Source organism: Galendromus occidentalis, unplaced genomic scaffold, assembly GCF_000255335.2.
Source record: "Galendromus occidentalis unplaced genomic scaffold, Mocc_1.1 scf7180000077512, whole genome shotgun sequence".
In the NCBI taxonomy this organism is placed as follows: Eukaryota; Metazoa; Arthropoda; class Arachnida; order Mesostigmata; family Phytoseiidae; genus Galendromus; species Galendromus occidentalis.
The window spans coordinates 1,139,790-1,156,557 of record NW_003805500.1 but is presented as its reverse complement, the minus strand read 5'-3'; the positions used below and the strand labels follow the sequence as shown (position 1 = coordinate 1,156,557).

Sequence of the window (16,768 nt, the reverse complement as noted above, 5' to 3'; positions counted from 1 at the left end):
GACGAGACCGACGTCGGAGACTGTCCTTTTTATCGTCGTCGCTCTCCGTCATCTGCCCGATCCATGTCTCCTGTGACCCTTTGTTGTATCGCTCCATTAAAACTAGTTCAACGTAAATTCACTTAGGCCGTCCACTCTCGTTTATACGGAGAGTCGGACGGGGGAACGCAGGAAGGAGCTGAGCAAGCTGCGACCGTCGAGGGGATACCCGGTGGTTCTTCCTTTGAGGATCGCGCGGTTGCCATGTGACGCGATTCGCAGGCAGTCCGACTCGATCGCTCACTTATATCATCTAGCTCCGTGGTTTGGTTACACACACTAAGACTTCACAGATCCGGGAAATTGTGCCCATGGATACAGCATCCCGTCCGGACTCCGTCTCGGTGGTCGCAAACTGTATATGTGCGGCGGATGTGGGACGTCCGGTTGGACCCTTGGGCATATCTGGTCTATAATTACAACAAACTCTGCGGGGAGACCGCGGCCCCGTTGACGCTAGTAGGTCGGTGAACTAGCTCTCTCCTTGGGTGACTGGCGGCTTGCTTGACTGGGTAGGTGGGTGGGTTGGTTAATGCCCAAGGCGAATCGTTCACTCGCGTACTCCCGTTCTTTCCCATCAACGGCAGATGGGCTTTCCCATCAGCTCCGTCCTAACGTCGCCGTTCGCCGGCCGGAGAAGCAAGCGGGGAATGTGGCGAGGAGAGAGGAACAATTTGTGCTGAAGTCTGTCGCGATGTCTCTACCTCGTCTGCAACAACTGTCCTGTCGATCGTCGCAATAGCTCGCCTTTCAAAGCCGATCCCATCGACGCGCGCCGGGAGAAAAATCAATCGACGACGCGACGCGGGCGGGGCTTCGCACATACCTATCTACTCTCTCGGAAAATGCTCGAACCCTCTGATCGAGGTTTAGAGCTCGAATCCCCCATTCGAACGCGGTTCGCAATGCTCTACGGAAAAAACATACGGATCGGATCTCGGGAAAGGTTACCCGCTGGAGATCGTTCCCCTCACAGACGCTGTGGAAGGCGTGGAAGCATATCAGAGACGATCGACACTGAAGCTAATTTGCCGCCTATATCATGAGAGGAAGGCTCTCCTAATGGGACTACGGCTGAGGTTTCGCTGTCGACGCTATCTATCGCTAGCTTCGATCTATATATCATAGCGAGCGCTCCCCTGTGGGGAGGGAGCCTCTACATCAGCCGGATAGGTGCGAGAACGCCGCGAGCCGGAAACGGACCTTCCAGGTGTTACAGTGAGTAATGATAATCGACGTAGCCACAACTCCCACTACTAGGTTTCTTTCAGCTATGGACTCCAATATCACCTATCAACTCCCCTGATGGATGGAGTATTCAGTTCCCCTATGCCAGAAGCAACATTTCCAGGCTCCTTCCAGCTCCCTTTATGAGCACCGATCCGATTCATGGGAGAATCTCGGTGACGAGAACGATTCGGATGGCCCTATAATGAGCTATTAGTAACGAATACGACTGCATCTCTCACGGAGGAATTTCCTTGCCAGACGTCTCCCAGGCCTCAGATGCACCCGCGACGTTCTTAACTCGAGGTCCACATTTAGATTGACTCTGAGATCCCGACGGAAAAAATGTTGAACATCCGATATGATGTGAGATTTTTCCCCTCTCACAGCTCCAATTAAACGAAGCGGACGATAGGGGTTTCCAAGTCTACTCAGGCGGATTATTCATTCTCATGCCAGACCTGGGTCCCGGGTCACTCGACCATCTCCGCCTGCTCCCCTTCTTCTCACAAGGGGTATAGAGTGACAACATGCGCCTGCATGAGCCATTATTATACCCAGCGCGAGTCCCGTAGACTGCGGGCTCAAGAGGCTCGTTTCTTTCTGCTGCCCCGAATTCCCTCCAATAGCGCTGCCTCGACCGTTGCCCCTACGCTCCTTTGAGGAAACAGGATTATCGAGAAAGTATCGCGAGCATAGCTTTCTTGCTGAATATCGGATCTATGGAAGGGAATTGTGGAGGAAATCAGCGGCGGGGCATCGTAGAGACGCTAGCGTGTTCCGAAAAACATTTCAGGACAGAGACGGACCGCTTGCTCCGTCGCTCGAAGAGCCTAAGAGCTCGCTTTTACGAGCGGTCGCCGTCCATTCGGATCCACTTTACGACTCATATGAAGCAGATTTTTCTTTCTTGCCCAGCTCTTTTGATACCCCGAACGAGTCGGCTGGATGACGGGAACAGAACATCGAGCAAAGAAGTTGTCCTGGTGCTGTAACGTTACATTAATCATCCGAACTGCTGCATCACCACGGTCCTCCCTCCGAACATTAGGGGGGAAGCGAATAAGGACCAGGCCGGAGTCAGTCGGACGGCTGAGAATTCTTTTCGTAAGATGTATTCCCCGCACCGACGTGATTCCGGAGAAAACTACCCTGGTTGCAGGATGCTCATTTCTCCGATCGACTGAAAGTTTTCGATTCATGCGGTCGCTCGCTCCTCTGATGGGCGGCGAGGCGGGGGAGCGAGGCTCGGAACTCCGAATTGGAACGCCGACGTAGAGGACATAGGCAGTCAACCGATGACCGTCAGACCAACCATGCCTCAGTGGTCGAGAAATACGGAATTCCTCGAATGTCGAAAGACAGTTCCGGATTCTCGAGAGTTCGAATCTAGAATTCTCGGAAATATGCAAATCGATAACTCAGTTTCTCAAAAGCGAAGTAGAATTGAATCGAACTTAATTATTGTGCCGCGGAGGAGCGATCGGCAGCAGAATTTCCTTCCGCTCATGAATAATTCCGCCATGTTCCATTATTATCCGCACCGCTGTCTTCGTGCGAGTTGCGGAAACTTTGACACGCCGCGCTTGCTGAGCAGAGCTTCGCTCTTTGACGAAATGAGTGGAGAAAACCCCTCAGTTATTTTCTTACCACAATCGTGTACAGTCCATTCGAAGAGCCCTGTCATTCTGTGTGCAGCTCGTTGCAGTGGAAGCAGAGAGGTTCTTAGGGAAATCGGTCATCCACTTGCGATTGCTATTTCCGCTAGAGCTCCAAAGCCGTCACCGTCTTTTCCGGGCTTAGAGGCATGGATGATGAATGATCATTAAGATTGAGCGCGTGAAACATTCTGATCTTCGACCGAAAGACGTCATGGACTCTCCTGGAGTATCGACGAGGATCAATCGGATCAACTCCGGCCGGTCCGAAGCTCGCGAGCGGAATATTCTGCTTCGCCTGCAGCCTCGAATTTTCGTGCAGAGAGTGCATCACTGTGGATAAATGAGGTTGAAAGCTCCAGAGTTCTCAATCATTCCCAGCCTATCGATGTCGGGATTCAGCGATTACGGACCCTGGAACGGCTCGGACAGTACTAATTTTCAATATTCTGATAGGATTTCTCTCGATATCACGCAATGACGTAACGGTACGCACTGATTCATTTTGAGCACTGCGGTGACGAGAGATATATGCCCGGGGGCCTGACGACCAGGGATACGGCGATAAATGAGCCCAATAAGCTCAATCCAGCTTTTCCCGGAAGCGGTCGCCAACTGTGAGGAAAGACGAAAGTATTGAGGGATTCTACTCCTGAAAGCGATCCGTGACTGTACCCCTGTAGCACCATGCCCGTCGGCAGGGACTCATCAGATAGACTCCGATCTCTTGTTCATCACAGAAAGTTCTACCGTATTGCTAGGTTTCCGCGTTCTGGTTTTCTTCCGGTTCGTCGACTAGCATGAGGACGCTGATCCGGAGGGGAAAAGCGCTCCTTAATCGAGCCATTTGACTCATGACGTCATGAATGGTGATCATCGTCCCTTGAGTGGGGCGGGAGACTGACAGGGGAGTCGGAAGCAACCGGCATCCCGGAAGCGAAAAAAGCACCCCTATTCGAAGAATCGAGTCGGGGAGAGGCGGAGCTCAGTCAAAAGGAGTCGTCGTTGTTGTGGGTCTCCGAGGACTTTTCAGGAGGAATAACGTCAGCTGGCTGCTTGCGGTCTCTTTCCTTCTAAATCGACCTTGGTCCAATCTCAGATGTCATCGATCCCGGTGATCGCCGGGACTCTGGGAGGAGGAATGCGCGATTCTTCCCGCACGGTCTCCCTAAGCTCGAGTTCCTCAAGCGAATGTCCGGACCTGCGTCACCATAATTACAGGCGTTAAGTCGAAGAGAGACATTTTTCGAGTGCTATGGAATTCCGTCATCGTCCCGGGTCCTATGGAACTGACGCTTCCTCGTTCAAGCCGGGAACCAGCTTCAGGCGATTTATCCTCTCTCCGAAAACGGGACGACATGTGCGGGGCATGTACTGGAATGAGAACGAGACATGTAATGTATTGTACCCTCGATGTAGGGCCGTGTATTGAGAATCGGAGCTCGAGGGGCCGCCTCCTCATCCCCTCTCCATTCTCAGCTCCTTAAGGAGTCTCCGAAGTACACGGGAACTGTTCGGAATCAAGAGAGACTCCCATGCATCATCGATCTCTCATCCTAGCCCCGAGGCTCAGACCCATCTTTCCAGCGCTCAAAATGTCCGAGGAGACCGCTGACCATACGTCTGTCAGGTGTGATTTCTCGGTCGGCGCGGATCTGATGATACAGATTTTTAATCGAGCTACAGCTCCCGACGCCATCAAGCACTTCTGCCGGAGCCGTTGAAGGTATTCTGCACTGCAGACCTGCGGGCGGGTAAGGGTGATTGGGATCGTGCGCTGGGGCCTTCGCGTGGGAAGGACCGGCGACGTTTGACCTGCCTACAGAGAAAACTTCTCTCTCCCGGCCGGTAACGCACTTGTTCAGTAGCACTGCGAACCACTTCTGGCTTTGAGGAGTTTGTAAAAGTGGCGTTCCGAGCTGCAGCATGACTTAACTCGGAGAGTGCTGCCGGCGACCAGAACACCACCATGTGCTCTCCGAAGCGTCCGGAGCGGTGCCGACAGCGGCCGTTTTCCAGCTTAGTGGGGCTTGAAGCGAAAACTACATAGATTGAGTTTGCATGTGTCGTGGAGGATCCCGGACGGTGAGAATGGCGCCCAGTCCGATCCCTCACGAGCACCTCATGGCGCGGAGACCGTCTTCCAGGTTTGTGTCACTAAGTATTAGCGAGGAGTTTTCTATCTCTCGGCATCGGTGAACGACAACCCGTCGAATTGTCGCGGACTTGCCTCGGGAAAAGTGAAAAAACTTCCCGATCATTCAATCTGGCAGCTGCATGCCCTCAACTCGTGTCGGTCTCATTCGCGATGACTGTGATCGATGTCCGTCATTACTCTGAGCACTTGATCGCGCGCCCATAATCTCTCCCTTATGAAGCAACGTCTTGTTACTCCTCGGCTTCGTCCGTCCAAACGCTAATTCAAATGCGTGAAGTTGCTTTCCGCCCATGCTCCTCAAGACAGCAGTGTCTTGACCCGGGCTGTAATTTTCGAAGACGGCTTGCGGCGCTTGAAAGCACGAGTTTTAGAGCTGTATGGGACTTAGTTGTCTGGTATGTCGGTTCCGCATTAATTTCTTCCGTTGAAATCTCATTGACGAATCTGGAGCCACCCACGAAAAATACGACGAGCGCTCTGAAGACCATTCTCTTGCTCGAGCACAAGGTTTCGGACCAGTGATGGAAATTCGTTCGTTCTTGGCTGTTGTTCGGGAAACAAGCGGCAGTCTCTCATAACGCCCGATCGATATGAACAGGTGTTCTTCACTGGATACGAAATTCCGCCGTTCTCACAAACATCAGCTAGAAGTCGAAGAGTTGCGGGAGCTGAACCGACCACCGGGACCAGATCGCCTGAATTCAGCCGACAACGAGGTAAGTGTTGCCGTAGAAGAGAATTCCACCGGGATTCTCCCGATGATCTGCGGAGCTCGATCGGGGGATTACAGAGGAATCTCTCGGTACAGCGAACCCCGCAGGATCGGCAAGGTCTTCCCGCGTGAGGAGTGTGCGATGTAGCGAAAACTTTGAGGCATCATTTATGTGACAAGCAAGCCGGGAGCATGGAGAAACCTAATCGTCGTACCAGGAACTTGGCGTTCGAGTGTTACGTGCGACGGAATTTCCGTGTTTACGTCGATCGTCCATTCATTGTCAAGCAGGGATGGGGGAATCGTCGTTCCTGTACTTGGAGCGACCAGCCCTGTAAGTGCTCAGTGGGAAGGTGCAAGGGTCTCGTACCGAAGGTTGCGTTGGTTCGGTACAAAAACCGGAATTAGGTCAGCTCTTCGAACGTTTAGCATCCAAGTGTAACCCAGTTCGTGGTCTATAGCAACACGGCCAGCTCTCTTGCACCTGTAACCTTGTGTAAACGTTTGGTAAGGAATCGCTCGTGGTCATGCCCTCGCTCAAGAGATGAAAACACCGAGAAATGACCCTCCGGTACGAGACGCGTTTCCTGCACAGAACTTTCGGCCCGTACGGTTGGCATTACTTCCGCGGGTACAAGTGAAAAAAATCCCTGTCCCTCTACGTCAGCAGGGATGTGAGTTCGTGTTATTGTGGTTCCGTTTGGCTGAGTTGAGCGTACGGGGCTTCGCTGACCTCATGGGCTCCGGAGTTGAGAGATTCGAAGACCACGGCTGGAGAGAGGCTCTTCTGCCACGGGTTTCGCCGCTATCGGATAATCCACTCACGTGAGTAGAATATTTTCAGAATGGAACGGAAAATACCGGCGGTGTCAACTCCGATGAGCTTCGTCTAGACATGGAACATTCGCTCCAGGCCGAGGCTTCGTCAGGGGCTCACAGTTGGATGGATATGAACCTGTATTCGACTAAAAACGCAATCTCTCAAGGTACTCGGATTTTCATAGAGTTCGTTCTTTCGAAAGCTCAGAAATGAAGACCCGGCCATCTATTCATGAGATATTGCCGCATCGGTGGTCAGGAGTACGAGAGGGACATAACTTACGGTAAAAATTGTTCCGACCGACAGGTCTTCTTACGTTGGCGTTATTAACGTCGAACGCCTCGCAGCTGCGCACCATACTACAGAATGGCTCGAGGAGCAATCGCTTCTATTTGATATGTTTAGCCTCCGTCGGAACAGCTCTGGTTCTGCAGGTGACCGTCGGAATCCTGCTCATCATCAAAGGAAGGTTGGTAGATTCGGTCGAAGAGAGGATTATTATGAATCTTAGGGAGCTTCTCAGTGAAACCTCCGACGTCAGGAACCTTCGCCTCAGCGTCGTGTTACTTTCCAGATTCAACATCAATCGAGCCTTCCAGCAGAGACCGGCGGAGCTAGTGAACAATTTTGTTTTAGTTGGTGTTTTTCTCATAGCCGTAGCAAACATTTTCCTCACTGCCTTCGTCAGCTCCGGGGAGATTCATATCCCGATGCCTGAGAACGTGACGCAACCCGTCGTGCCGAAGGATTTCGACGACCACGGTTACAGATAGGTCTTGAGTCACATACCTTTCCGAAACGAGTTCGGAAAACGTCTTGTTTGTATAAGTATCCGATAATAATATATTCGATTATGTAAATATTCATCCGTAGAATCCCATCACAGAATACGGCGACATACGCCTTTCGAATGACAGCTTACTCTTCAAAGAGGTCCCGAGGGATCGTTCGCCATGCTCGAACGAGTGCTTTGAGGGCAATTTGTAAATACCATTCTGTGTTTGATAGCGAAAATTCCGATAGATGTGAGGAACCAATGCCGTTCCGCAGTCGGGTCTCAAGGAGCTCTCGCCCACGCTTCTTGACGGGGCGGAAGAGCATGGAGCACATGCGAGCACCGAAACGATATCGCGCCCCGGCGGCGATGCAACAGTGCTTTAAGCTGACATACATAGTTAATCGATTCCGAGTGCCGATCGCACGAATACTCTCTGGAAATTCTCACGGAGAAATGATGCGAGCATGGAAGATTTTCCGCTCTCGTAATAAAATCCTGCCATTGAAAAGACCGTCGATCCTCCGAACGGAAACCTCCGAGCTTTAATGCCAAACTTAACATCACTAGGGAGCAAGGGTCAGTCACTATGAGCAATATGTAGAGTAGACAGGTCTCACAGAGATATGCGCCTAGATCACTGACGGGTGCCGCACGACTCGGGCGAAACATTTGCGCGTCCTCCAAGTCCGTTTCCCCGTTTCAAGACAAGCACAACAGCTTCATCTCTAAGGGTCTTCAAGGAGTCCGAGATATTGCATTTGATACGCGTAGAATCTAAGAGATCAAGGAAATCACTAATCGGGATCACGGCCCCGCTGTCTGGCTACCGGAGCCGCTAGACGTCGGGCTTGTGAACTTGTCGAATATTTATATTAATCCGATGCTTCGAGAGGTACTTCTTGCAGATGCTCTCTTCGCAATCACCAGCGAGAGCGTAGGCGTCCGGCCTGTCTGAGCCCTTTTCAATGAATACTCTAGGAACTCCATGGTAAGCTTGGCGAGCGGGACCCGTCATGATCACGACATCCCCATGACGTAGGAACAGAGCTGACGGCCGCACGGCGCGGCTTGAGCCACCGATCAAAAATATGCAAGTGCATCCTAATGATATCGATACGAGGGGAGCTGTCTGGTCCTCCTCGGACTGGTCGACGTGGCCTGAAAGATTTTCGATGGTCTCTTTAGATATGGGATGAATCCATTCGTTCAGCTCTCGAAGTGTGAACTCCCAGGAGGAATTAACATGCAATCGAGTGAAGAATCGACTCCCACCCACCTGCCAGAGTCATTCCGATTGGGTAGTAGTTCACGATCGCCGCCTCTGCTCGATATTGGTATTCGTAACGAGCAACTTTTTCAGCGAAAACGGCGGCGCACTGAGCGAGCTCAAACGGGAATCGGGAGAAATGCTCCATGTTGTACACCTGCGAACGCGGAAAGCTCGTATCACGAGAACTTCATCCATTGAAATTCCAAACGGGATCCTCTCCGCTTGCCCTGTTCCAATACTCGCCGATTTCCTCTGTTCCCCATCGAGGATTCCCGGATGAAGCGCTCACCTTGGTGTTCCAATCATGATGATATCCCAAGGTCGCCCAACGGAGCTTTTTCCTCAGTTCATCGTCGAGGGCTACTTTCACGCTTCCGAGACGTTTCGTTGTTGAAGCCGGTAGAACTTCGAGATTCGTGACGTTTGGACGCTCGGGATAGTCGTACAGGCAGCTGTGCGTCAATCGGTGTAAACCCTCCGGGCTGAAGGCCGCCGGCACAAAAAGGAGTCCAGGCACCGAGGTCAGCTCGCCGACCTGCGGGAATGAGTTCGTTGTCAGCCAACTTCTTTCTGCACACCGTAAACGAAACCATGGAGTGGAGAGTGTGCTCCGCCATGCAGTACGATGCCGTTCATCGGCGTCGGGCAGACATACGCCTCACTCCGGCCGAAAGGAAGTCATACGTAGAAAGAATAGGCCGCGCACAAACCTTCAACGTTTCTTCCACTCCGTGGTCATTTCGTCCGATGGCGCACGTGCTCCATGAGAACGCCGATTCCTTGTTGGCGTCTATGACTGACGATAGGTCGGGCGGCCTTTGTTTGGATTTGTAGTACTTGAACTCCAATTTGTAGAGATCTCCGTCTGGTATGGGTCCACATTCTGTTCGACCCGGAGAGAGAAAAAGTCATTCACGGGCAGACTTGTCTCAGCGAAGCGGTCCCGACCGGGGTATTTCTTGCTCCGTCCCGCCAGAGCAGCATTCCCTTCGACGCGAATCAGAAACGCCTGCTAGTTCGTGTTGGCGCTCATTTTCTCCGCGGAACTCGCTACTATGAAATTACGAATTACGACCCGCTTCATGAGAGAGAAGGTCCCCTCTGTTAGCTCATACCTGTTCTCTGTTCCATGCGAGCTGATGTAGTCCGCGCTTTGAGGAGACACGCGGTCCGTGCCCACCAATCGAGATTCCTGAGTCTGTCCAAATCCCCAGGGTCACGTCTTTACTAATTCGTCACTTATCATCGTCTCCCTGGGAAGAAACTCGACCGCAGGCGATCCGACGGTTCTCTGGCTCCTGAGAGAAGGGTTATGATGAGGCCAGCTGACACTTTCAAAACAGACTCCCTTTCCCGCCCTGATGATGAGTGTGATCCGTGACCTTCTTGCCTCTCGGCATCGGCAGAGCACAGGACGTCCCGACGGTCGTGTTCCCCGTGCGTCACCTGGGTCGGAGTCCCTCGAGCGCCGGACACGAGAGCGCCAGTCCTCGTTGCATGATCTCTTCCGCATGCCGCCGGAACTTTCGTGAAAACCGGCGCCTTCAACTCGCTGTACGAAACGCTGATGACGATGATCTTGTGCGCGCATGCCCAGAGCTCCTCCGCAGTCAGAGACTCGATCAGGAAAGGTGTAGGAGACACTGACGAACGGAGAACATTGGTATTCTAGGCCGACCGAAGGTCCTGTGTATTTTGAGTTGTTTGTGGTGGAAGACCTCGATCGGACCTCAAGAGGGGCTCCGGGCCGATCGAATAAGCTCCAGGCACGCGGTCATTTCGCATGAATCATCACCGTCGAACATCCAATGATGAACTCTGATCGCAGGTTGGTACCCGCTTTCCAGCTCCCTCCCCTCCGATGTGGTTTGAGTGCTGAGGAAACCTTCGGAGCGTGAATCCTGAGTCTCCAACGTTGCGGACTCGAAGGGAGAAGCATTTCCGAGATGGAGCTCGTCTCGACTCAGAGGAAACTTCGGACCTCGAACGCCTCGCGCCTTCAGACGGGGTTCTCTGATTAGAGTGTTTGCCGACTTTCGGAGAGAATAGCATCCCTCTGCTTCGCCGAGGGACACGAGAACTGATCGGTAGATGGGCGATCCGAAGGACGGTGCTGTTCCGGGCAGAATTGAGCGAGCCAACGATTTAGAGGGCTTGTTCCAGGCTGATTGCATATGCGAGCAGATACCGATCTGTCAGGAGTCAGAGTGCTCCGGAGAGTCCGCGATCGGGGAAGATCCGATCTACGGAGCCTGCCGGTGACCGCGTGCGGATATTCCATTTAGGCAGCTGGTTACGGAAACGGCTTCGATGCTTTTCCGTGCGTGCGTGCCTGCATTCGTTCGTTCGTGTGGGCTTGTATGGGTCTCCGACCAGCGATGGCGAAGCATAGTGATCGATTAATGAAGCCGAATCGTCTGAAGTTCGAACGACGTTCGACTCAGCTGATTCATAGCGAGAGCTCGTCACCGACGTTGTTCCTTCGAGTGGCAACAAAATGAAAGATGAGCTGACCTCCCAGCTCGTTCTGAGAGTCGTCTTCGTGAAGAAGCTCGTCCCTTTTAGAGTAAAATGGCAACGCTTTCGATACTCTCTAACAAGAAGAACTGGTTGATTATTATTATCGGAGTGAAGGCCGACGCCGCGAAGCGCCGAGCTCTCACCGCGATCCGTTCGATGGAAGAAGCTGTGTGTGAATTCCTAAATGACGGGAATTTCTCTCCAATTCGTCATTTGAAGAACTTGTTCTGATAGATTTCGAATCGTCCTGGGCTATGCGTCCATCCCATTCGAAGCCGCGAGCATTTCGTTGCGCCGGGAAGATCACGATACCTGTCAGACACACGTCATACGCTCTATGATGGTTGATGGTATTCCACCGTCTCTTCGTCGAATAGACTCGGCGGAACGCAAGAAACTTCGGTGGGTATCGATTTCCGGAAGCTCCAATCCGTCCCTGTTGTTCCGTGTCCTCTCGTTAGAAATTCTTACCCCCGACTTCCGAAGGGGGTCCTCATCACCGTTCCTCTAGGGAACAGCTCGCGTTTCGGAGCATACTGAATTTTCCATAATTCGTTGCTCCATCTTGTTGGCGCACACGTTCATCCACACTCGAGTGAAAACCACTGGTGCATGGACAATGAGTTTCGGTGACACACGAGCTCCAGAACGCCGCGCCGACTCCACTTCCATTTTTGGGATATGAGTCGAGGAAAGGAAAAAATTAGGAATGTTTTCCGGAGTATTCGACCGGGATCGGGGCAATGTGAAAAATCGCCAGAAGGATGCTCGTAAAGCGGATGCTCGAACGCCGACTCGCTTCCCGTTGCGGTCTCCTGTGTAATCTCTGTGGTATTTGAGCGAATCATTGAGGATCATAGAGAGCTTTGACTCGACGATCAGTAGATAGCCTGACATCGGACACGTTACGATGTAAACACTCGCATGATATATGTCGATGAGAAACGACGATCATCACGGTTTCTTGACTCTCGTCGGCTCTCGACCCACGACCCGTTATCCACCCGCCCTGACTCTAGGCTGACCGCTCGACTGTGGCTGCGGGTAGTACGTCCGATGAACTCGTGCCGCTCCCCTTCGACGGTCCTCTTCGTGTGACATTAGTCTAAAAAGCGCAGACGACTCCTCGGGATCTTTTCTCCAGAATGGTTATTCCTCGGCGTGGCTCCAAGAACGCTCGCTGATGCGCTCCTGAGCGCTGAGCTGGCTGTGGGCGTTGTCTCGTTTACGTTCTCGCTCATGAACACGCGGTTGCGGGTGAAATTATTTACCGGTCTTTAATTCCGTAATTTTTTTGCGCTCGGAGGTCCGATCGACGTGCTTTCCGATCCGCGCTCTGATGTTTATCGAGGAAAATTACTCGATCAAAGCATCGCGCGTCGCCAGAAATCAGAATTACGCTGTCGCCGGGATTCCGCGTTCCGAGTCTCGTCGACGGATGCGACGAATGGTCATTTCGTCTGAACGTTTGGGTCTAGAAAATCGTTTCACCTGTGAATCGCAGGGACCTTGTGACAGACTACTCGGAAGACCCGATACAATTCAGCGAATCAATCGCGGGAGAAATCGCTATCGTTGCTCGTTCAGAATTCCCTATCGGAGGGAGTTCCGCTACCCGGGAGCAAATTATCGATCCGTTGAGTATGTTCGTACGATCATCACTTATTTCTGGGATACTCAGAAGTTTCTCCTAGTTGTCTCCTCGTGACCCGAGAACGCAGTGTGACCCCGATCCGAAGCCTTACCGCCAGTGAGAATGCTCTGGGAGCGCTGGAGGGTGGAGCTGAGACTCGGGGATCGTCCGGCTCTGGAGAACTCAGTTCCAGCCCTCGGCGAGTGGAGGAAAATCCGTACTAAGAATATCAGAGCGAACATTAAATTAGATGAGGCAGAAGCAGGAACTCGAACGTGATTCGCTCCGAAGAAACCTTTGAACCCGCCCAGCCGGATCTGGTGGAACGGAATCCAGAGATGGCACTTCTTACCGGCAACCGAAGCGGAGCCTTAGAGGAGAATTTCTTTCCGGGACATCCCGAGAAAAATGCTTTGAACCCAGAGTCATTGGCTCGGAGGAATTCGTATTACGTTCACCGTACGCTCACTCGGTCGCTCCGTGGATTAGATTTCGCCTCGTGCGCTTCGTTGACCAAGGTTACCCTGTTCGACCCGGTATTCGATTCGGCGAATCTGCTGTGAGCGAAGTCGCTGCCGAGAATGCAGCTCGGTATCTGGGAACGCTTCGAGCGTAAAAATATGAACGCGCTCCCTCGTAAGGTCCGACAAAAATCTCTCGCGTTCAGTGAGATTCCTCAACCCAACTCGTCAGACTCCCTCGAGAAGGGAGGAGACTACTCTGGCTTGAGGCGAAGTCAAAGAAATCTGATCGAAGTCGTCAGACCCGCTCCACGGCATCGACCGCTGAACTCGAGGCTCGAATTTAGACAACATGCACCCAGAATTCATTCAGGAGTAACAAATTCGTCGGTCAATCTGTCACGCGGATCAGGATCTCCCCCGGTTTGAGGCTCCCGCGGACCCGCACCCTCGGGAGTTTTGTGCTGTTACCAGCATTCAGGTACAAACTAATAGGTGGCTAGTAATGGTGCGACGAAGATTGCGATGTAACGTTCAGTTCCGCCGGTTGGTCGGTCTCGCAAACGCGTCAGATGGAGTCGATTATTTTTTCCGATGTTGGCCGTCCCATCAGGAATCCGGGGGGAGTCACTCGGTAGCGCGTATCCGAAGAATCGCCCCTTCGGGGATTCTTCACCGGTCAGCGGGAGCCCACCACGGCGGCCGGGTGAGCGGTCCCCGGGAACGTCCTCGAACGCATTGTCAACGTAGTCGTCGAAAGCAGTGTTCGATCCATCCATTGAATGGCTGTGTTTCCTGTTCCGCTGGGTGTTGTCACCGTCCACCGTACGTTTATCCCATCGCGGTCCCACGACGGACTTCCAACGCCGTCCCCCAACGCCGACGGTTCCGAATGATGTACCGTGCTGTGGTCGAATTGGTCAGAGCGGTCGTTAGAGACTTGCGCACGGAAATCCTCCGCCGTCCGTTTTTCTCTGAGCTCTCACTCACTCACCGGTGGTCAGTCGCCGCCGTCCGATTCTCAGATTCGAATGACTCGGATCGGCGCCGCCGGTGAACGTGCCGGACGTCGCACGTGTGGCGCACATCTTAGGGAACTCCTTGCTCCGACGGCGACGACGACTAGGAGCTTCGATTCCTACTGGTGCTGGGTGATTGAAGCTACTGCAAGCGGAATCGTTGATTTTTTTTTCGTCATAACGATCTGTCTTCCGATGTCGTCGAATGGTCAAACGGGCGAAGCTGTTGTTTGGTTCGCATCAGATATTTTCGGCCTAGAATTCTCTGCCTCGACTCTCAGTTATTGATTCGAGCTCGATACCGGGAGATCGCGATGTGGATCCGATGTCGACGAACGGAGTACATCGTAGTCGGGAACAAAACTCAAGATGGTGAGAAAGAGACGTCGACTCCTCCATCAACTTCCTTACTCGACATTCAGCTTAGACTCCGATGGAGTTCATCGGAGCGAACGTGACGGGCCGAGCACGAGCGACAACCTTTTTCTTTTCGTGTTATGGCTGTCTTCGCGAAAAATTTCTCCTTCGGTCAGCGGCTCATTAGGGCGTGTTCGCATTTTGTTCGTCAGGACAAGCCACGCCACGCTTGCTTGTGAGTAGCGTTACTTTGGCGAGAGTGCCTAATTGTTCGTGTTTGAGGCTGAACAGAAGATTAGGAAAGGCAAAGTAGCGTTAGGAGCTGGAAAAAAGGACTCGAACGATGTATGTAACGCTTACAAAAGGAACTTCCTTCTTCCCTTTTTCCTCTGTTGAATTATCACTTATCACCAATCGTGATTCCGTGACAGCCGAATCTCATTCCCTGGGAAACTCTACCTGCTCGACGTCTGGTATTTTTCCCCAACTTTTGCCCGGTAGATCCCGAATCCAATCTGGGGGAACCGTGCCCGCATGAGAGGTTCCAAAATATGGAGCGCGAACAATAATGAATGTTCGTATGAATGTCAAACGGGTCGGTTGGGAGCGTTGCACGCGTTTTCGGCAGTCGGTAGTTTGCAACAGACCTGCCGGTTTCAATGAGGACGTGAAGTCATGATACCGTCGTTTCCGGACGTGAAGCCGACCCATCGAGCAGAGCTCAAAACAATCACCTTTGCCGCGGTAGGGGTTCTCGAACGTGGGCGGAAGGCGGATCGGTATCGCTCTCGTCGCCCCGGATGGAGGCCGAACGGAGATCACGGTGGGAAAAGTATTCTCTACTTCACTCACCCGCTCAGTCAACTGACACTTCCAGAGAGCGTTAATAAAGCTGTCAACGTAGATAAGTTTCTCGGTGGGTTTTGAGCCTGTACACGAGAAGACGAAGGCCGGTCTAGCGAGCAAACAAACGGACTCATGGACGGACGACATCGATGAGAATTTGAAGCTTCCAACGCTGCGCCATCAGCAGATGTTCGTTCGGGAAACTGCTTTTCGATTTACTGTCGTCGTCGTCTGGAGCGAAGGAAACCTCAACGTTCCCTGTCTGCCTCCTGCTTCCAACGTTCGCTGCTGGATATCAATATTTACCTCCGTGGCCCACCCATCCACCCCTCCATGGGCCTTCGAAATGAGTCTCTCGCGCCTTCTCGACTCCCATCCATCCAACTATAAAAATGTCGAAACGTCCCGATCACCGATTCAAACTACATGCTCGGAGCTCGGCAGCGAATGAGGAGTTCGAGTCCTAGATCCCTTCGGAGCGATTTTTGGGAAATAATCGGGGACTACGGAGAGTCGCCGGAATGGAGATTATCTAAGAACATTGGTCCGGTGTTTCATCCCGGAACAATGCTGTTCCCCTCGTCGATGACAGGCGCTATTGTTGACATTTATAGAAGCGTTATGACCATGATTACATCACCTACGTCATGTCGACAGCGGACGTGTCACGCAGGATCGTGATGACGGCCCGGTCCGGAATAGAAATATACGTATGTGCGGAGTCTGCTCGGATCGTTCACGCCCCAAACGATCGGGCTCGACCTTTCTCGCTTTTTCTCTTTAACATACCAAGTGATACGAAGATCGTTGACAAGGAGCGTTTCCCCTCAATGGACAACTTCTTACCGTTCACCCCACGGGCAATTCTCTCGTTCACTTTTAGAGGAATTTCGACGCGGAACCCGAATCGCTCGCGAGACAGCTCGTGATGAGAGTCGTCAGGATTCCTCTTTCCCGATCCTGAGTAATTATTCGGAGAGATCCGACTGGAGCTGACTTCCAGGAACACCATCAGCTTTCCGTTAGGGCGTTGCACACTCCGTCGGGATATCATCTGCTCGTGTCATTATCGGAATCCGAGTCCGCTATTCCGCAAGGTGCGAGTTCGTGGAGCGATCGACGACGTTGAGTGACGCAATCGTCAACACAGAATCACTTTGACTCAAGTCTTTCTCGTTCAATCAGCCGAGTCGACGAGTTTCTCAACAAACGCAGAGCTCGGAATTCAGTACGGAGAGGGGCGACGTTTACCCAGCGGAAGCTTCTCCGA

At 52.5% G+C, this 16,768-nt stretch overlaps 2 protein-coding genes across 2 annotated transcripts; one reads left to right on the top strand and one right to left on the bottom strand.

The window, feature by feature from the left end:
• The first annotated feature begins 411 nt into the window (after nucleotides 1–411).
• On the top strand, nucleotides 412–7,589 carry LOC100898145 (uncharacterized). The gene is made up of 7 exons (XM_029112536.1): nucleotides 412–506; nucleotides 725–985; nucleotides 4,611–4,772; nucleotides 5,681–5,798; nucleotides 6,639–6,780; nucleotides 6,921–7,083; nucleotides 7,189–7,589. Exons 1-7 carry the CDS (start codon nucleotides 412–414, stop codon nucleotides 7,385–7,387), a joined length of 1,140 nt encoding a protein of 379 aa, XP_028968369.1. The 3' UTR covers nucleotides 7,388–7,589.
• A 333-nt stretch (nucleotides 7,590–7,922) lies between these two features.
• On the bottom strand, nucleotides 7,923–9,845 carry AlkB (alpha-ketoglutarate-dependent dioxygenase AlkB). The gene is made up of 5 exons (XM_003747172.2): nucleotides 9,778–9,845; nucleotides 9,373–9,545; nucleotides 8,952–9,197; nucleotides 8,669–8,816; nucleotides 7,923–8,550 (listed from the first exon to the last, which is right to left on the bottom strand). The coding sequence occupies exons 1-5, from the start codon at nucleotides 9,791–9,793 to the stop codon at nucleotides 8,228–8,230; spliced, it is 906 nt and encodes a 301-aa protein (XP_003747220.1). The 5' UTR covers nucleotides 9,794–9,845; the 3' UTR covers nucleotides 7,923–8,227.
• Between the last annotated feature and the right edge of the window lie 6,923 nt (nucleotides 9,846–16,768).